The following is a 22,138-nucleotide window of genomic DNA, read 5'->3' on the forward strand; positions in this document are numbered from 1 at the left end:
ACTTTCCTTAGAAAGTGGATCATTGTGCTTACTGCAAAAACTTCAGATGGTGCAAAAAAATAGAAATTATAAAATCTGAGTCAATCATAACTCCACCTCCTGGAAATATACACTATTAACTACAGAATATATTTTACTTTAATATATATTTTACATCATTCGTTTTTGTACAATGTATGCTTACTCCTCATAGGTGTTATCCCTGTAATAGTCTCACTGCACTTCACCTGTGCATTGTTACCATAGTCCCCTGTGCTCTTCCCTTCCTTTCCCTCCTTTGCAGAAAGTCTCTGATTTACAGTTGCTGTTAATTTTTTTATTTACTATATATATATATTTTCCTGATCCCTTATTTGGTTCCCTTATATTCCACCTATAAGGGAAACCATCTGATATTTTTCTTTTGGCTTATTTCACTGAGCATAGTCCCTTCCATCTACATCCATGTTTCTGTGAATGGCATGAGTTTATCTTTTTTGATTGCTAAATATATTACACTTTAATAGTATTAAAGAAGTATTACATCTTCTTTTCTTAAATATTTACTTTATTTATGCATATAAGAGCTGGGGTGTAGGCCAGAGGTGTGGGTGGGGTGGGGAGTGAGAGGGTTCACGAGAGACAGAGTGGGGAGCAGAACAGGCAGATGTACTGAAATACACTGTTGAGGGGAGCAGTGGTCAAGACAGAAAAGATTTGCTGCACCAGGTGGGTCAGCTACCTGGCAGGAGGATCGAACTCTTGCTGCAGGGGCTGGAGCCATAGCTTCATTGTGATGAGACTTAAGTAACCCCTTGATCCACCAAGGAGGCCCGCCACATCTTCTTGTTCCATTCATTGGCTTTTGGGGATTTGGGTTTTTTCCCATATCTTACCTGTTGTAAATAGTGCTGCAATAAAATAGGGTTATAGGTATCCTTTTGAATTAATGTTTTGTGTCTTTTCAATCGATTTCTAGGAGTGGAATTGCTGGGTCATATGAAAGCACCATTTTTAGTATTTTGTGGAACCTCCACACAGCTTTCCATAGTGGTTGGACCAGTTTGCACTCCTATCAGCAGTGTAGTAGAGTTCCTTTTTTGTCACATCCTTGCCAACATTTGTTGTTTCTTGTTTTTAGTATGTGCCATTCTCACACACTAAATTCTTGCATACTAATTCTTTATTTATTTATGCATACAGAACTGGGGTGCTGGCTAGAGGCACAGAGGTGGTGGGAGGATTCGCCAGAGACAGAGTGGGGAACAGAACATGAAGACTGATTAAGTACGCTGCTGAGAGGAGCAGTGGTTCAGACAGGAGAGGTCTACCACACCATGTGGGTCACCTTGGTAGGGATGGAACTCTTGCTGAAGCAGCTAGCCTCATAGTGCTGTGCTTTAATCCAGTTGCGCTGCCAGGGAGCATTGTGGGTTTGATTTGCATTTCCTTGATTATAAGTGATGTTGAATATTTTTTCATATACTTAATGTCTGCATTTCCTCTTTGGAGAAGTGTCTGTACAGATTATATTTTAAATGTGATTACATATTTTGCTACTTTCCTCTTTCAAATTAAAAAATATAAATTTTTTTTGTCCAATTTTACTGCAATAATTGCTATCTTTTCTTTTTGCTATAAAAATCTTTTTAAGATGATAAAAATAGATCTCCATCAGACACTGTAAAGTATGTGTAATGTTTTATTTTGTATATGTTCAGGGTGAACTTTGGGGTATAAAAAAAATCATTAATGCAGGCCTTCCCTGGAAATGAAACAGGTTAAAGCACAGCACTGCAAGCTAGCCACAGCCACTTCAGTGCAAGTTTGATCCCCAGCCTGGGAAGTGACCTGCACAGCACAGCAGACCTCTCCTGTCTCATTTGCTGCTCCCTTCAGCAGTATATTTTGTTTATCCACCTGTTCTTCTTTCCACTATGTCTCTGGTAAATCCTCTCACCACCCCTGTGCCTCTGGCCTGTACCTCAGTTTTTATTTATGAATAAATAAATCTTTAAAAAATCTTTAATGCTAATTTGGAAACGAAAAAGGACTTAAATCCTACTTCTACTACTTATAATTTGTGTGATCTTTGGTATGTAGCATTGCTATCAAAACTCAATTCTATAATGGAAATCATAAGCTCTACCTAATAGGTGTAGGAATTGAGAAGGGTGTCCAACTTTTATTCTTCAAATTTCAGACAATTTGGGACCTTTTCTGGTGGCGCAACAGGTTAAAGCACAGCATTATAAAGCCATCAACAGTTACTGCAGCAAGAGTTCAATTCCCCGACAAGGAGGTCACCTACATGATTCAGACCTCCCCTGACCCACCTGCTGTTCCCCTCAGTAATGTATTTCAGTACATCTGCCTGTTCTGCACCCCAATCTGTATCTGGTGAATTTGCTCCCCTCCCCTCCCCTCCCCTCACCCACACCACTCACCTGTACCCCAGTTCTTATATGCACAGATAGATAAATCTTTTAAAAAAATTCAGATAATGTGGAAATCTTTAATCTGTGTCCAAATAGAATTTTTACAGCCCTACTGTCATCAGTACTGAGAAACAAAACAATACACTGAAGTCCAAATATATGTAAGAAGAGAGGGAGGCAAGGAGAGAGAGAGAGAAGAGAAAGACAGAACAGTGGCAAACAAACTTAGAATCTCATATTGCTGGTGAATCTCATATGATGCAAATAGTGTAGCCAATTTGGAAAAGAGTCCCGCAGCTCCTCAAGAGATTAAACAGGGAGTTAACTATGGTTCAACTATTCCATTTCTAGATACATAACCAAGAATGAAGCCATACATTTGTCTACACAAAAACTTGTATAGGAATCTTCAGAACATTAATTCCAGTCAAAAAAGTAAAAGCCACCTAATGTCTATCAATGGATAAATTAATAAATAAAATGTGTATCCATTCAGTGGTATATTTCACACTAAAAAAGGAAAGAGAAGGTTCATAGCATGACACAGGTGAAATTTCAACACTATTCAAAGTTAAAGTTAATCACAAAAGACTCCATATTTTATAACCAACTTATATGAAATGTTTAGGAAACATGTTTAGGAAAATATATTAGTGTTTGCCTAGAACACGGGAGTGTGGGGCGATAATTAAGAAGAACAGGTTTTCTTTTTGGAGGGATAAAAGTGTTATAAAATTGATTGTGGTAATAGTTACACAACTCTGAATATACTAAAAATCACTGAATTGTACACTTTAAATGGATGAATTTTATGGCATGGAATTCTACCTCAGAAAAGCTATAGAAAAAATAAACTAGTGTATTATAAACCTACTAGATTATAATAAGATGTATAACGTGTTGGAGAGAAGCCCTGAGTGGTGGCTATAAATCATTGATGAGTATTTCATTTGTTTATATTTTCCTCACTAAGATCGACATTTTCAAATGAACATTGTGTACAAAGTACTAAACTATTGAGTATTTTTGCAGTTCCTATTTCCTTTCTTTTATGTCTTTGGAGATGTGTTGATCCTCTCTTATATACATTTTTTAAGAACTCTCTCCCCAGAAAGCCTGGGTCGGTGGGCATTTTCCAGATCATGGAAGGCCAGCAAAACATTCTTTCATAAAAGTTTTTCTGTTAAAATGATAACATATACACAAGGCGTCCCTTTAGTATCATTTCCAAAGGCCTGGTTTGGGAAACAAATTTTAGAACTCTTAAAATAGATATTCAAAGTATGTGTCTTAATGCTTATTGTATTAGGGTACTCTCCTACAGAGTACTGCTCGTAGAAAAATCAATCAAATTGATTCTGCTTTGATCCTATTTGTGAACATCGTTTGCACTGCAGCAGGGATAAACAGGGATCCCGCTCTACTGTTTCCCTGACTACTTCTAACAATTTACTTCTAACAAATTGTTAGAATTACTGCTGTTGCGGAATTACTGTAGGTTGCGGAAAACCCCAAAATGAGAATACTTAAATTGGCTTTTAAACAGCTAAAGCGGTAACAGGTGGTAAGAGAACTCCACCGAACCGAACAGAGTGAGAAAGTCCGGAACTGCATTTGTGTAAAAGTAGGGCGCTGGTTTCTAAAAAGCAAGGTGCAAGAACGTGAGCACAATTTATACATTTTGAGGGTCCATCATCCCGTAAAAATTGTGCTAGTAGCAATCGGAGCCCCCAAGGTTGACCTTCCTTAGGTGGGGAAGCTATTTCAGGATTAACAGCAGTCCAAGAAGTTTAAAGGCAGAATGCCCAAGTGAAGCCCCAAGCCCACGTGTGCTGCCCACAGAGTCCAGACAGGTCATTACCAGGCGGAAGGAGGTCCGTAGCTGCCGGAGCCCCGCAAGCGGCTGGCGCTGGGAGGCGGGGACTTGGGGGCGGGTCATCAAAGGTCGTGCGATTATGTCGGGAGCGAGGGGTGCGCTGGCAGCGACGGGCGGAGCCCACTGCAAGTGATGTAAGGAGCGGAGGGATCCCACCAGAGTCGGCCTTGAGCGACAAGACCCCAAGGGTGTGGGGCGGGGGATCCCAGTCCCCGCCCTACTTTCCCCGCCCCGCCCCCCGCCTCCTTTACGCCCCTCCCCCCTCCTCCCCTCTGGTTGGAAAGTTTCTAGAACCTCTTCCCAGCGGCCTTTGCGGTTCCAACATGGCGGAGCTGACGGTGGAGGTTCGTGGCTCCAACGGGGCTTTCTACAAGGTACTGACCCTTTTGCCGCTCTGTCGGGTCTTCCTGGGGCTAGGGTAGGTAGGGGAGAGGGTTGGTGGCTCCGAAGAGTGGCGCTTGGGGTCGAAAAGGACAAGCAGGCCAAAGCTGGAGGCCGCTGAATCCCTCGCTTCTCCCCCCTCAACCCGCGGTTTAACGGTCTCAGGGGCCCGGGCTCCGTTATGTTTTGAAACAAGACGTCGGACACTTCTTGCGTTTTCCTATTTGTGAATCTTAATTTTGGGTGCTGGTGCAGCCTTACGCGGGCGGATGAGGACAAGTCGCGCGGCTGCTGGGCGCCGGAGAGGTCGCTGGGAGCAGGCCTGAGCGCCAGGAGGTGGGGGAGTCTTGAAAGGAGGTGGTGGGATTGTGTGGTCGAGGCCGCTCCCCCGCCCCTCGGACTGGGCCGAGCGGGAGTGCGTCGGCCCACAGCTCTGACCCCTCCCCACCCCCTGGGGGGGCACTTCGCGGAATCTGAGGAATTCACCTTTGTGCTCGCGTTTTGGGCTAATAAACTTGAGAGTCTGAAGGGGAAGAGGGTACCGAGCTGAGGGTTGGAATCAAAGAGAGAAAGCCAGAATACCTTGAAATGTGGCGGGATGAAATATTTTTGAGGCCTCTGAAATTGGGCGGCGCCTCAGCCCCTCTATTACGGAAGAAAGGCGAGAAGAGTTCTAGGCTTTGAAAAAGGAAGCGTTAATGAAATGAATAAGGGAAGACAGGTGGCTAGGTGACTGGATTCTTTATATCACTTGGACGATGTTTTCGGAAGGTGTCCTACCCCCCCACGCCCCCTCCCCCCCGTTTTTTTGTTTGCTTGAGGAGGAAAGCGATGCATTACTGTGGGATTGGGGATGGGAAACAAGAGGAATTAAATATAGGCTTCAGTTGTAGGGGGGCGCATAACTGAGAATGAAGCCCTTACCGTTTGGCTTTGCCCCTGTAACAGGCCTTTCTAATTCTCCGGTTTTCCAAAAGCATGCCAGGACGTTACAAGATCAATACAAGGCTCCCAGCTGTTGTCTGTCACTCATTCTCGCTAAGCCAGTATCTCAAATGTTTGAGAGTCCTGGCTATTTTTATGGAGGGCCTTCTCCTAACACAGGAGTGAGTATTGTGCTTACACAGTATGTAGTAGCCTCACTGGGTTTCATTTCATCGTACCTTTTGTCCCAGGGGACTTTATTTTTGTGGTTGTAATTTACTGGTTTTTTTTTTTTTTTTAAGCGTTTTTCCTTTTCTAGTTTCAGGACTTAGTTAATGTGGATTTGGTTTAACTGTCACGTGGTTAATGGCAGTAGGGAATCACAGTTGGCTTATGAAGGATCTCTAAGCTTTTTACAATTTTAAATCTCTTTAGGTGGTCAACATAAAAATGACTGGTAGAAAGTAGTCTTAATGCGTGACGAGTTGTATTTAGTGCAGGTTTATAACGATGTCAAAGAACTTGAGTGAAATTCGAGTATTTCATTGACTTCTGTTTTTACTGATAGATACCTCATGGTTGCCTTTTCTTAACAGCTGCAGATACAGTTGTACTGTTCATAAAGTGTTACACTTCTCTCAGGGTAGGAAATTTATCATTTTGTATCAGTCTCCCAGCACAGAGAAAGTTTCAGATTCTCACTATTTGGCTATACAGTTCATGTGTAATGGAGGTGTGTGCTTTTTTCGAGGTATATTGAAAAATAGGAAAGGATCATTGCTTTCTTTTTCAATATAATATAAATGGTAGCAATATTTATAAACCAGGTGTTTTTTATGTTGATGGGCTTCTATACAAGCTACATTGGATAAGATTTTGAAATTAACAGTTTGAAAGTTTAGTAGATGTTTGTAATCTTTTACCCTCCCATTACTATTATTTCAATCCATAGTAAATTAAGCGTTCCCGTTTGGGACCATAAAAGTAGAGTTAGTCTCTATCCACACTTTCAAGTCTACTGATTTTCGATTTTGTTACTATCCATTTTTACTTAACAAAGCAAGGAAGCTGTTTTTGGGGAGGAGGGCAAAGTTTAGAAAGGAATCCAGCCACATTTGTGTTTACTAAAATAATTACACTTAAATAGGTACAAGCAATTTGGTATTTTTAACTATTTGAATTTTGGAGATTAACTTGCACATGGTAAATTCACCTTTTTTTTTGTTTTTAAAGATTTATTTCTTATAGAGAGCTGGTGTGGGGGCAGGGAGGATTCACCAGAGACAGTGGGGAGCAGAATAGGCCTAATGAAGAAGTACACTGCTCAGGAGAGATCTGCTGGGCCATGTGGGTCACCTGGGTGGGGGTGGGGGGTGAGAATCAAACTCCGTGGGGGATAGAACTCTTGCTGAAGTGGCTGCAGCTAGCTTAGCAGTGCTGTGCTTTAACTAAGCAGTTCTGTCACATGGGAAGGCCCAAAAGCATCCTTTTTTTTTTTAATTGGATGTACACTTACATGAGCCTTGATAAATACTAGTAGTTTTGTTACCATCACCTCCATGACAGACAAGGAATATATCACTCAATTCCAAAGTTTTATCCAAGCCTCTTTGTATGTAAGTCTCAACCCCCTAGACCTTAGGGTGTTATCTAAATTATCTTTCTCTATGATTTTGCATTTACCAGAATGTTCTATGTGTAGGCTCATCAGTGAGTTTTGAGTCCGGCCTTTTGCATTTAGTGTAGTAGCAGCATAATTTTAAGTAATTTTTAGAAAAGATTATTTATGAATACAGAACTGGGGTACAGGCCAGAGATGCAGGGGTAGCGAGAGGATTCACCAGAGACAGAGTGGGGAGCAAACCAGATGGACAAAGTACACTGTTAAGGGGAGCAGTGGGTGGGTCAGGAGAGGTCTATAGGGCCATGTGGATAACCTCCCTGGGGGATTGAATTCGTGCTAAATGAATTGGCTTTAGTCTCGGGCTGTGCTTTAACCCGCTGTGCCACCAGGAAGGGCCAATTTCAAGTACTTTTTTAAAGTTATATTTGATCAGTAAGAAATTTAGAAGCTGTCAGGAAAAACTAAAGTTGCCTTAAGATAATTGCTGTTTTTATATATATTTTTTAAAGATTTATTTATTTGTGCATACAGAACTGGGGTACAGGCCAGAGGTGCAGGGGCAGTGAGAGGCTTCACCAGAGATAGAATGGGGAGCAGAACAGGCAGAATGACAAAGTATACTGCTGAGGGGAGCAGCGGGGGTGTCAGGAGAGGTCTGCTGCTCCATGTGGATCACCTCTGGGGCAGGCCGGGATCTAATTTATGATGAAGTGGCTTTAGCTTCTTAATGCTGTGCTTTAACCCTCTGTACTTTAACCCGCTGTGCCACCAGGGAGGGCCACTGCTGTTTATATTTTTATTTATGTTTTGGTGTCTTTCCCTGACACCCCTCCCCCCCCCTTCAGTACACAAAATGATCTCTGATTCCTGCTTTTCCTCACTCTCCTACATTTGACTTTAAGTGTTAGTGGCCCTTGAGGAATTTCAGAGCCTAGGGTTTAATAGCTGATAGTATCCTCCCTTGAAAGGAGTATTTTGTACATATTGATAAAAAGTTCTTGTAGAATGGTAACTTGATTTCACACATAAATTGAAATCAGTAAAGAGTTGAAGCTTTCACCCAAAATTGGGATTTCCCCCCCAGTACTTGCACAAATGATGGCTTGCAAAATACATAGTCCTGCTTATTGTACTTAACGGTGTATCTATAGTAATTAAAAAGTTAAGAACTTGGTGTTTGAAGCTCTATAAAAAGTGTGATAAAGAATGGGAGATCGCCTACCACCCAGCAATCCCACTCCTAGGTATCTACCCAAAAGATACAAAAACACTGATTGAAAAAGATACCTGCACCCCCATGTTTATTGCTGCTTTATTTACAATTGGAAAAACATGGAAGCAGCCCAAATGCCCAAAAGTAGATGACTGGATTAAAAAGATATGGTACATACATACAATGGAATATTACTCAGCAACCAAAAAAAAAAAAAAAGAAAAGAAACATATCTTTTGCAGCAACTTGAATGGAGCTGGAAAAGATCATACTTAGTGAGATAAGCCAGAAAGAAAAAGAAAAATACCAAAATACCAGATGGTTTCACTCATAGCAGGAGTATAATGGACCAGGCGAGAAAATAATAAGAATAACGAAGTCAAAATGACCAGAGACGTTTTGTGGGGGTGAAATGGGGAATGGATAAAAAACTGGGGGTGTGGAGGTGGGGAGAGAAGTGCATGGGACTATGGTGATGGCACATGGGTGACTCAGTGATGGGAAACCCACGGGGATTACAATTGAGATTAAAAAAATGTACAAAATGATGTAAAAATAAACTATTACATTAAAAAAAAGAATGGGCGATAGATTAATTAAGCCTTTGATGGGGAATATAACTTTACACGAAAATTTGCTTTTATAGCCTTTCCTACCTGGAACAGCATCTTAGTTTATACTGATGGTCATTTGGGGTGCCACCTTTTTTTTTTTCTTAAGTTTTGTAATAGAATTTGTAATCTGTGTGATTGTAAGTATGTTGAGTTGTATAGACCATAACTACATTCTTATTTTAAAACATTTCCATTACCCCCTCCATCCCCCAACAAACCTTGTGTCCATCTGGAGTCATTAAATTGCTTTTTAACTAATGTATATGACATTAAGCTTTGTGATAGCATTGCAGCTTGCATAGCCATGGGAATAATATAATTTTAAATAGGCATTTGAATGTAAGTCATTCAATTTCTGGCTTATGTAGAGGAAAGTTTGCATGGTGTTCCAAGGAAATGTGTACTTTTAAAGGTCCTGAATAAAATTTCAGGCTTTCTATTGTATATATAGTTACTTTCAGTTGACTGACTCTGAGTATTACAATAGTTTAAACATTCCCTTATTTTGCTTAAGCTAGCATTAGAATGAATTTGAGACTAAATTATACACTGGGTTTATTATCTCTTAACTGTGCTCCATAAAGTTACATTAAAGGAATGTGTTCTGTTTGTGTACTGTTTATAGATTTAATATATTGTTTTCCTTTGGAGATTAGTTAATTGAGGAAAGATAGTGGCCAGTTTGCTGTTAAAAATACATAGTTCCAGGTATTTTAAAGGTAATTTTTATTACATATTTTAAAATGTGATATTTAAAAAAAAGGTTAAATAAGAATTAAATGACAAGACCAGTTAATTTTTTAAGTGAAATATTTTTCTGTAAACCTTTATTTTGGTATTACAAAAATAATTTATAATTGTGAAAAATTTGAAAACAAAACCTATAAAGGCAAAATAATCTATTTACACAAACATGATGTAAAGAATTCAGCTTTATAAACTTAACAGAAAAATATTTTTTCCCATTTTTACTTTTTTGCACCTGTTTTTTTCTGAATCATCGTATGTTTGTATATGCCTTCTGTTAGATAATAATTTTACTTTATTGGGTACTGCTTATATGCTATTAAGTCTATTCATGTTCTGTTAAGTTTCTACTTTTTTCCTGATTTTCATTTTCAAGAAATCCATGAAGTACATTATCTCCATTTTACATTTTAAGAAACTGACAGTAATGATTAACTTGTTCAGTATTGCACTGTAGCTGAAATGAGATTTAACTCTAGGACTTCTCACAGTTGTTGGTTTTAATTACATTAGAAGTTCTTTAAAATAAATCATTGGGTAGTGGGTTTAGTTTTAATTTAGGAAAGATAAGGTAGACAGTTGACTAGATCATAATTCAAGAAGAGTTTTCTGCCACAGTGTTAAGGATGAGGTAGACAAGCCTTTTTTCCCCCCTGTAGTGGAAAGAACAGTATTTGATAATTGAGCCCTTATTCTTACACTAGCTTGTGAGACCTTGGTTTTTTCATCTTCAGTATCAGGCTGTTAGATTTTTTTTTTTTTTAAGATTTATTTGTACAGAACTGGGGTACAGGCCAGAGATGCGGAAGGTGAGAGGATTCACCAGAGACAGAGTGGGGTGCAGAACAGGCAGATCGACAAAGTACACTGCTGAGGGGGAGCAGCAGCGGGCGGGGTCAGGAGAGGTCCGCCTTGCCTTGTGGATCATCTCCTTGGGGCAGGCTGCGATCAATCGAACTCTTGTGGAAGTGGCTTAAGCTTTGTGCTAACCCGCTGCGCCACCTGGGAGGGCCGCAGTTAGAGTTCTTTTAACACAGTTTACTAAGTAGTAGAATCTGGTGGGCATTTGCTAGTTCACTAAGGATCCATCTAGCCTCTAAAACTAGTAACAGCCACTGTTTTATTGAATACTCACAACCTGTTTGAATGTGCAGGTACTTTCCGAGTCCGAATTTCTCCTTTCAGCAACTCAGTTACACTGAAAAAAAGTGTTAGTCACTAATTGAGGAAACTGAGGCTAAGCAAATCTAGTCCATAATATTCATGAGACTGATTTAAGATTCAGACTAGTCTTTCAGATTTTTAAGAGCCTGATACGGCCATTTTGACTAAAATGTTTCTTCTTATTTCATAACTTGGCTTTTACAGTTTTTCATATTATTTTAAGACTGTAAATTAAAGTGACTTGGTATGTGTTTTTAAGTACATATTATTCTGTACCTTTATGTTTGAATTCTTTGTTGGGGGAAAGGATGTCTTGAATAAATTCCACAAAGCAGGTTTTATGGACTACACCCCTATTCCAGACCAAAGATATCTAAGACACCAAGGACTGCAAATCACCACCAAAGGGGAGGATTGCTGGGGGCTGGGGGTGGAGTTAAGCAGCCAGGTTTGATGTATAACCAGATATGTGGGCCTGGGGATCCTTTTTTGCCGACTTTCTGACCATATCAGCAGAACCAATTTCTTTCTCCCTGAACTCGGAGAGAACTCATGTCTTCATTTCCCATTTTTGTAAATAAACTCTTTATTACTCTTTTTGTGTTTACCAGCACACACACAAACACAAAAATCCCTTTCAGTCTCTGTGAGGAACTATAGTCACACCAACCCACTTTACATTGAGGTTGCCTTGTAAATCATGACTTTACATGCTGATCTGTTGTGTAATTTTAGCTCTCCTGCTAAGAATAACACACACAAAGATAAACTGATTTTTATTTCAAACTGAAATTAAAATTTTGTAGGGGTTGTGTGTTGTGCTGGTCAGGTTAAGACATTGTGACAGAACTTTATGCAATCAGAAAACTATAGGGAACTTCAGCTCCAACAGGAAAGTGGTAATAGTTTTGCGTAGCAATTTGGAGTAATAAAGTTACTCACTTAATGAACTATTGGATATTATTTAACTTTTTAAAAAAGATTTATATATTTATGCAACAAAATTGGGGTACAGGCCATAGGTGCAGGGGCAGTGAGAGGATTCACCAGAGACAGAGTGGGGAGCAGGCACGGCAGGCAGATGGATGAAATACAGCTGAGGAGAGCAGTGGGTGAGAGGGGGAGGTCTGCTGCACCATGTCGGCACCTCCCTGGTGGGTGGGGATCAAACTTATGCTGAGGTAGCTGTGGCTAGCTTCACAGAGCTTTACTTTAACCTGTTGTGCCCCCAGGGAGGATCCACTATTGGATATTATAAACTTAAGAATTTAACAAGCTAAGAACATTTATTACTAGTCTGCAAGCATAGGGTATCTTTACACTTTAAATAGTCACTTTAAAAATTTAGTAAATGTTCAATACTAATGAATGCTAAGGCATGCCTTGAATGTTTTCCTTTAACAGCTATTCCATAGTGTAAAGTGATTTCTGTAATAAGTGATATAATCAAGCAGTAAATTGGCACTTTTAAAAACATTTATTTATTCATACAGAACTGGGGGTGCAGGCCAGAGGTGCAGGGGCAGCGAGAGGCTTCACCAGAGAGTGAGTGGGGAGCAGAACAGGCAGATCGACAAAGTACACTCCTGATGGGAACAGTGGGTGGGTCAGGAGAGGTCTGCTGCACCAGGTGGGTCCCCTTTGGGGCGGGGATCAAACTCACACTGAATGGGCTGCAGCTGACTTGCTGTGTCCTAACCCATTACCACTAGGGAGGGCCCGGTACTTTTTTTTAAACTAGCAATTTTTTTTATTTTTTGCATAGGAAAACGGGTGTGTAGGCCAGAGGTATAGGAAGTGAGAGGATTCACCATAGTCTGTGGGGAGCAGAATAGGTGAATCTATTGAAATACACTGCTGAGGGGAGCAGCAGGTAAGACTGGAAAACTCTGCTGTTCACGTGGGTCAGCTCCCTGGCCGGGTATCGAACTTAGGTGGTAGTGGTGATAGCACTGAGACATAACATGTAGGCTACCAGGGAGGCCCAAATTGGCAGAATTTTTTTTTTTTGTATAATGTATCCTTTAATTTGAAATAACTTTAACTTGTAGATTTAGTTATGTAAGTTTTTTCACTTTTGTTAAAGTGTGTATTTGAAGTTAAATTTTTTCATAGCAGTAACAATTCTGAATATGCTTGTGGTGTCAAATTGTACAGTTATTTTTGGTGTAAACTAAATTGAGTTTTCTCTTGGAAGGTACATTTTTAAGGAATTTCAAATTCCATCTCCAGTGGAGATGGAATAATTAAAAAAGATTTATAAGTGTTGTAGTGCTTAAGATACAGCTCAACTTTTTAATTTTTTTTACATCATTCTTCATTTTGTGCATGTTTTCATTACAGTTGTAATCCCCATGGGCTTCCCAGCACCAATTTAACCATGTGCCATCACCACAGTCCAGAGAACTCTTCCCATCCACAGCTCAATTTTTTTAAATGAATTACTGTTTTTTTTAAAAAAATATTTCTTTATGCGTACATAACTGGGGTACAGACCAGATGTGTGGGATTCACTAGAGACATAGTGGGGAACAGAACAGTACATGGCTGAGGGGAGTAGTGATAGAGACAGGAGATATCTGCTGTGACATGTGGGTTAGCTAACTTTGTCTTTAACCCCTTTGCCATGAGGGAGGCCCTGTCAATCTTTTTTTACATTGGTTAATTATTTGGTTTTCCTGTAAATTCCCCTCCCCCCCTTTGGATCATTTCCTATCAGGATGTCCTTTGTCACTTGAGATCTCTTAGAACTAATTTATTATGAGGACCCTTGTCCCCCTATATTGTCTGTTGACTTTCTGGTATCTCTGGCCATAGGAAATCTTTTTTTTTTTAAGGTTTATTTATTCATATAGAACTGGGGTACAGGCCAGAGATGAGGTGGGTGAGAGGATTCACCAGAGACAGCGGGGAACAGAACAGGCAGATTGACCAAGTACACTGCTAAGGGGAGCAGCGGGCCGGTCAGGAGAGAGAGGTCTGCCTGCCTCGCCATGTGGAGCTCCTCCGGGGCAGGTGGGGCAGGTGGGGATCGAACTCATGCGGGAAGGGCTTTAGCTTCTTAGTGCAGTGCTTTAACCCGCTGCGCCACCAGGGAGGGCCCGGAAATCTTATTTTTTTAATACTGAAAGTTTTATCAATAAGGCCCCCAGATCGCTATTTTTGGTTAAAACAACCTGTGTCCAGGTTTAACAAAATCTTTTCTTTCAGTGTTAGAACTTTTATCAATATAGTTGCGGTTAACCATATCAACACTTAATTTTGAATATTTGTAGGCAGTTGTGATAGCACAGTATAGCTTTTAGGAAATTACTTTTTTTTCTTATTAGTCAAAGCCCTATCACTAATAGGATTGGGATGTGACTATGATATTTAGCATCCAGGAGAACTTGGTGCGAACCAGGGTTGACATAATTAAGAACCTAATGATAATTGGCCTAAAAGTCTCTGGGATGCTCTGGAAAGACCATTCAGAGTTCTGAGGAGGGGAGGAGAGGTAACATTGTGACTTTTGGGACGAATAAAGACAGGATGGCTTTCTTTACCTTACTGACCAGGACTCTTTCTTGTTTCACTGAACATTGTACATACTGGATCTCAAACGATCTTAGTTTCTTTAAATAGTAAGAATTTATTTCTGGGCCCTCCCTTATGGCTAAGGAATTAAGTTTCAGCCCTGTCACTGCTATGGCGTAAGTTACATCTGGCCAGGATGCTGATTCACATACGGCATCTAGGTCTTTCCTTTCTCACTCACTGCTTCTCCTAGCAGTGTATTTCAGTCACTCCACTTGTGCTGCTCTCCAGTGTGTCACTGGTGAATCCTCTCACCCCCTGCACCTTTGGCCTACGCCCTGGTTCTTACACAAAATATTTTTATAAAAAGATTTTATTTTTTCTCCTAATGAGGAATAATTTCTGTATCTTTCAGTTATTTACACAGTCCAGAAACAATACAGTGTTTTATATTTAAGCACTTTAAATTGCTTGCAAGAAATTCTACATGGGGGGTTGGGGATTAGTTTTTTTTTTTTAAGATTTATTTGTTTACAAAACTGGAGTACAGATCAGAGGAGTAGGGGGTGAGAGGATTCACCACAGAGTAGGGGAGCAGAACAGGCAGATGGACTGAAATATTGAGGGGAGCAGTGACCAGGTCAGGAGAGGTCTGCCATGCCATGTGGGCCACCCCCCGCCCCCCAAGGGATTGAACTCATGCTACAGTGGCTGCACTAGCTTTATAATGCTGTGCTTTAACCCTTGTGCCGCCAGGGCCCTGGGGAGTAGTTTTAATTACTTTTAGCATACTTTTGAATGCCTAGAAATACCTTAGTTTTCTAGTTCAAGATTTAGTTCCCTTGTTTTGCTGAGAAACTTTTATATTTAAAACTGCTAATTACAGTGATAAGCACCTGGATCTGCGTGCCCCTAAAAGTCTTGTCTTTTTCAACCTAATGATATCAGAAGTATCATTCTAGATGTATTAGAAAGAAGTTAACTTATTGTACAAAATGAATGTGATTGAGTACATTCCCTTATAATCCTGTTAAGAGATGCTGTTTGTCGTATTCTTTTTTTTTTTAAATCTCATAAAATATGCCATGACACTTGGCAGATTGCAAAGAAGGACAACAGTTGACTCTGTTAATATGTTGATTTGAGGTATAAGTAAGCCATGTTTGTATTATTAAAGGTGCGATTAGTGTCTAGAGAAAAGGTTATTTTTCGGGTAGTGGAAGATGCAGGTAATTTAATTGTATCTAATTCATCATTTATAAGAGACATTAAAAAGATGTTAATTGTTGTGGCAGCGGTTTTTTGTGTGGCACTTTTCTTTATTTTAGAATTCTTATTTTTTAAACGTCATCATTAAACATTTGCATACATATAAGAGTAATTATAAGCCAAATAATGTGGTTAAAACGTCTTCACAGTCCGAGGAATGTTTCTTCTCCCAGTATCTTCCCCAGTGCTTGGAGAGCACTTAGGTTGCAAGCACACATTTAAAGAGCTCTCCCCAGTATATTCAGGGTTTTCTTCCCAAGAGTTTCCATTTGCTCTGCATATTTCACTGCTAGTGCTTTCATGATTTTATTGGAAGGTATACAATTGCATAACCTTCTAGTAAGAGAATTCAGTATTTTGTAAAATGGTCTTTCATTGGTTTCCTGACTGAGATGCCAAGGTGTTGCAGTCAAGTGATTACCATGGGAAATACTAAGCAAACTAAGTTTCAATATGTTAAGGCAGAGATGTAGCCTGACTGCCATATGGTTATCAGCTGTTCTGTGCACCTTGATTAATTGTAAACAAAACCCTGACTTCAGAGATGCTAAGTACTTAGGAATTGAAGGAGTGGGAAGGGGTCAGATTGTAAATCAGTAAATTGGTAGTTGCTCAGAGGCTAACAAGTGACTATCAGATTATTCCTGACAGTTTTTGTTTTTGTTTTAAGATTTATTTATGCATACATAGCTGTAGGGGTGCTAAGAGGATTCCCAAGAGACAGCAGGGAGCAGAACAGGCAGATTCATGAAATACACTGCTGAGGGGAGCAGCAGGCTTGCCAGGAAGAGGTCTGCTGTGCCATGTGGGTCACCTCCCTGGCCCAGGATTAAACTCCGCTGCCACAGGAAGCTGCTTATTGCTTCACTGTGTTTACTTGTTGCACCACAGGGAAGCCCCTTTTTGTGGCAGATTTCAAACGAAAACCTGAGGTGAATTTCGTTTTGCGGTCAATGGTGTTACCTAGATGAAAATGCTCTAAAATTGATTGCCTCTTAATAGATACATAAGTCACAACCCAAGAAAGAATTCTCATAAAATGATCAGAATTGGATCACTTTTGGATAATATTGCTGCCTGAGTTCTGGAAGGGCTAATAAAAGATTTTTTTTTCACAATCAAGCCAGAGTCCCTCATTTGTCTGTTTTGACTTTTTTTAAAAAAAACAGCTATTTATAATCTCAGTTTTTCCATTTCTGAAAAGCATTCATATTGTGTTTCCTTAACCCATAGTCTTGAGGGTCTTTCTGCCCCCAACCCCCATCCCACAGCCATCAAGTCCAGAAACCTGTTTCAGCTGCAGTGTTGTAACTTCAAAAGTGTATCCTTAAGTAGGCAGATATCCTTTGCACCTGTTCTTTCCACACACCACTTAAGCTACCACTTCAAAATTGCCAAACACCTATATAAATATTAAACAAAATGAGGCTGATACTTACATACTGGTAAGGGAAAATTTACAAGATACCTGGGAGGATGAAAATTTAAATTCAGAACAAATTGCACCTATTATAGAAGATCTCTATCAGTATATTAAGCTTACAATTTTTTGTGTGTGAAAATATCTAGAATTATCATCTTGCTCACCCAAGACATACAAATTAGGAGCTTATGTTGCATGTTGCAACCTCCTTGTATGTGATGTTTACCTATCAACATTTTAGCTTTTAGGTAGTATAAACATGCCCAGCTTTTTGTTTGTGGTTTTAAATGGGCTTGCTTTTTTGGTTAGAAAGGCCTTCATTCCAGTCATGGAATGTTTATAGGTTTTAAAAAGTTAAGAACATTCTTTTATTTTTGGTGAGCATCCATTTTAATTCCCCCCCTCATTATAGATGTCTCAGTATCATTAAAAAATAATTTGATACAAATCTTGCACCTTTTGGGGTTGTTCTTGAGGCCATTGCTAGGATTCTTTTTTCTTTCTATCATTGGAATATTTTTCATATTTCCCAACTGCTTGTTGTTTTTAATGTAGAAACCTAATTGATTGGTTAATTTGCTACCTTACCGAAGCTTTGAGTTTTATTTTATAGCTAGATTGCTTTTGAAAAAAGCAATCCTTCCAGTCCTTTTCAAGGTATACACAATTTATGGCATTTTGGGGCCTTTCCTATATGACTCTATTATTTTCTTAGGAATAATCTGAGACACTTTGATTATACGCAAATGTGTTATGTACCTTTGTTATTACTTACTGTGATGTGTATTTTAAATTACAGATAAGGGTTTTTTAAACATAAGCGTATCTTAAACTGAGTAAACAAGTTGGGAGAGTTTTACAATGCTGCTTTATATATCATTGATGTATACAACGATACAAAAATGTGTAGGAAATAAAATAAATCACAAGAGTTTTGAGAAATATTGGGTCCTGGACCAGATGAAGGTGAAAAGGGAGATACAACAGAAAATCCTCAAAGGTTGGACTAACAGAGTTTGACAAACGCATACCTTACGCCATGTACAGACAACTGTAATTATTATTTAATGTCTTCAGACCCAAATTTTTTTGTCAAAGAACTAGACCTGCCATTTCCAGTCTTTTTACAGGAATTTAACATCAGTCTAGTGATTTTTGACAGTACAAAATGTCTTTAAAATTGTTGACTGTATCCTGTCTCAAATAGACAAAAGTTTACAGAAATCTGGTCATTGAGAAGTACCTTATACACAGTATCTAGGAATTGGGATTCGAACATAAATACTGTTCATTACAATTCATAAATATTATATGAACACTGTATTTTTTTCTTACACTTTTGAAAAATGTGTATCAAAACAAAACCGATCCTGATGTTTGTGCTGAAAGTTAAGTTGGGGTGGAGGTGGGGAGAGGAGAGATATATTAAGCACTAGTTTTAGCTAGAAAGGTTTTTTTTTTTTAAGATTTTATTTATGCACATTGGAACTGGGGCTCAGGCCAGAGGTGCGGTGGCGGGTGGGGGGTGGGAGGTGGGAGGGTGGTAACAGTATTCACCAGAGACAGTGGAGAGCAGAACAGGCACATCCTCCGAAAAAACATTCCTGGAGGGAGCAGAGGCAAGACAGGAGAGAGCTGCCAGAAGGAAGGTCTGCGCCATGTGGGTCACCTCTCTGGCTGGGGATCTAATTTGTGCTGCAGGCTTCAGATCACTTCATTGTACTGCACTTTAACAAATCCTTGCACCACCAGGGACGCCCCAGCAAGGTTTTTATTATAATGAAGAATAAAATTTCCTAGTGGGCTTGAATTCTGATTTGAATTTATCCATTTTGTAAATACATAGAAACAAAGATTAATTCGTGAAACTTTGAAACTGTGTGATGAATTCGATTGTCAGTTAAAAATGACGACTAAGGCCCTCCCTGGTGGCGCAGCGGGTTAAAGCACAGCACTGAGAATCTAAAGCTGCTTCCTCATGAGTTCGATTCCCGCCTGCCCTGGAGGTGACCACATGGTGTGGCAGACCTCTCCTGACCCGCCCGCTGCTCCCCTCAGCAGTGTACTTCGTCGATCTGCCTGTTCTGCTCCCCACTCTGTCTCTGGTGAATCCTCTCACCCTCCACATCTCTGGCCTGTACCCCAGTTCTTTATGAATAAATAAATAAATCTTTAAAAAAAAATGACGACTAAGCTCTGATGACAAAGATATATTTTATTTTGATATTCATGACCTTGGAGCTGGGCAGTTCCTGAAATAATTCTTGGGAGTAGAAGTGGCCTAAAAGTATAGGATATTGACTTGCTGGTAACCTAACTTTGAAAGTACAGACCAAAATAATTGCCATAAGTGAATGTTCAGATGAACTATAAATAGAAAAACTGGCTTTATTTATAGCACAGTCAGATAATCAGAGCTTGAACTGGGGCAACTCTTACTTTTTAGCTTTGGCAGGAGAAAGAGGAGTAAAAATGTCTCTAGAATTTTAAGACAGGAGTTAACTATAGTAGCACCCTGGAAGTTTCAGGAAGGCTTTCTGGAGTTCTAGACCTCAACAGGATATTTGCATGAAATATCCCATTGTGCACTACTCATATAATAAGCAGATACTTGGGATTGAAGAGACATTAGGGCCAAATTACAAAATAATAAACTTGAATAGCAAAGGTGGGAGAAGGTCACTGAGAGATACTAAGGTTTATGAGTTACCTATATTCTGATTGATTGATCTACTATTAGAGAAGTGGACAGATTTTGTTTTCATTGCCATGTGTTATTTCTTTCCAAGACTTTTGTACATTTCCAGATTTTTAAGGTGATAGTTGTGATCTGCTTGTTCTTTGAGGTTCTACTGTTTGTAGTCTAACTTTGCTGATTTGCTTGTAATATCTGGCATACAGGAAGGAATTTAAATATTAATAATTGTTCGGCTTTGTATTTTAATGTTATTTTAATGTTATTTCATCTACTGTGTAAATTTCACTGAATTTTTTTTTTAAGATCTATTTATGCATAGAGAACTGGGGTACAGGCCAGAGTTGCAAGGGTGGTGAGAGGATTGATTCACCAGAGACACAGTGGGGAGCAGAAAAGGCAGATCTACTGAAGTACATTGCAAAGGGGAGCATCAAGGGAGACAGGAGAGGTCTGCCACACCATGTGTGTCAGTGTCAGCACCCTGGCAACCCCTTGCAGTGGCTGCTGAGAGCTTCATAAAGTACTGCTACTTAATCCATTGTGCCACCAGGGTGGGCCGTTTTCTTTTTATTCTTCTGGATTTATGCCAGAAACTTCCTTTTAAGGATTGTTTCAGGAGACTTGTGAGGGAGATGAAATAAACAGATGTATTCATTTCGGCTGTGTGTTAACCAGGCACTGAAAGTATGTTTATTTGCTAGTTTTAGTGTAGATCCTGGAGTCCAATGTCATAAACAGACGTCATGTTGTAATAAAGTATGTGCTTATTACCTAGTGGTTAGGTTCCAAGTGCATTGCAAGCATTTGTGTGAGGTTGATAATTTTGCAGTTACGATTGATAGTAAAATACATTATCATTTAATATTAGTTTGTAATCATGCAAGTGCCAAGGACTGCTTGCCTGCCCCAGGTCATATAGTGGTAGAGCAAGACTTTGAACAGTTACTCTACAGCCAGATCTTTCCTTCAGTGTGTCAGATCTTTTTCAGTTGCACTAATCAAATGAGCAAAAAGACCGATTTCAAAATTAATTTTAAGGCTAGAAAAGGACTAGTAATTTTTTTTCCGATTGTCTTTTATGTTCATTCAGAATGGTTTTGAGGCAGTTTGTTCTCCATAACCTATTTTATGTTAAGTGGAGGAAGAGAAGTTAGTAGGGAAAATAAGGTTAAATTAATGGCAAGACTCGTTTTCAAAATCAGCCAGTGCCATTTACTTTTTATTACTAACATTTGTAATAAGAGTTCTTATCCTGTGTTAGCTACTTAAATTTTTGTAATTCTATGAGTTATGATGAGCCCAGTTAGGTTAAAGTTGTACTCAAGAATGTTTAATAGGGCCTGGCATGTAAATATACTGCCTTACTCAAGTTTTAGTGTTTACTAGTTAGTATCTTTGATGTTTCAGGGATTTGTGTTGATTTTCTTCATTCTTAGGTGATGATACTGTGTGGGAAAAAAGGTTGATCAAGGTTAAGTATCTTACAAGGTCATACATCTTAAATGATGGCAATTGAAACCAACTACAGATCTGCCTAAGTATAAGTTCTCTGTTATTTTCAGCATTCCACATTGTTTTTGCATTTCTTATAGGCTTTTAGAGTTAATGTTCCCTTCAATTGAATGCTGATTTTTTTTTTTTTTGCAGGGATTTATCAAAGATGTTCATGAAGATTCCCTCACAGTTGTTTTTGAAAACAAGTAAGTTGTTTGTTGATGAGGCTTTTAATTTTAAAGACTAGTGGTACAAATTATTTGCTTTTAGGTGTTCTTATGTGGAGTGAAAAATGATTTTGTTTTGGGTGGGTGTATTTGGTTTTTTGATCATGTATGGATTCAGAATATTCTAGCTTTGATAATTTCTCTACTTTTTATTTTCCCTACAGTTTATTCCTCACTTATTTTTTGACTGTTTTCGTTGCCAAACCACATGTGAAAATTGAGTATGTAGCTTTGCAGAAGTAGGTAGGGTAAATAAAATTATAATATGCTTACTTTTTTAATAGCTTCTTGAGACTCATTAATAAGGCACAGAGCTTTTTGGAAAAGACATATCCAAAATAATGTAGTGAATTTTCAGAAAATATTCCATTGAATGTAAATATTGATTCATTCATTTTAATGCCTTTTTAACCTACTTAAATTTTCTTCTGTGTATAAACCTGTTTCACATGTTACTTTTGCTTTTATTCCTATTCCATATTTTTTCAGAAATACCTTTATCATTGATGTCATGAAATGCTACAATGTTTTCTTTATATGTATTGTTGCTT

At 39.1% G+C, this 22,138-nt stretch overlaps 1 protein-coding gene across 4 annotated transcripts in view; it reads left to right on the top strand.

Annotated features, from left to right (window-relative positions):
- Positions 1–4,402: 4,402 nt before the first annotated feature.
- The window catches only part of FXR1 (fragile X mental retardation, autosomal homolog 1), a 61,655-nt gene continuing 43,919 nt past the window's right edge, over positions 4,403–22,138 (top strand). For 2 of the 4 annotated variants that reach the window (XM_004675010.2, XM_004675012.2), the window contains exons 1-2: positions 4,403–4,667; positions 21,514–21,566. In XM_004675010.2, coding sequence (XP_004675067.1) covers positions 4,617–4,667; positions 21,514–21,566 — 104 coding nt within the window. In that variant the 5' untranslated portion in view covers positions 4,403–4,616. The remainder of the gene's footprint in view (positions 4,668–21,513; positions 21,567–22,138) is intronic. The other 2 variants (XM_012732344.1, XM_012732348.1) reach the window with 1 other exon arrangement.

Source organism: Condylura cristata, unplaced genomic scaffold, assembly GCF_000260355.1.
Source record: "Condylura cristata isolate star-nosed mole 26May11 unplaced genomic scaffold, ConCri1.0 scaffold00003, whole genome shotgun sequence".
Lineage (NCBI taxonomy): Eukaryota > Metazoa > Chordata > Mammalia > Eulipotyphla > Talpidae > Condylura > Condylura cristata.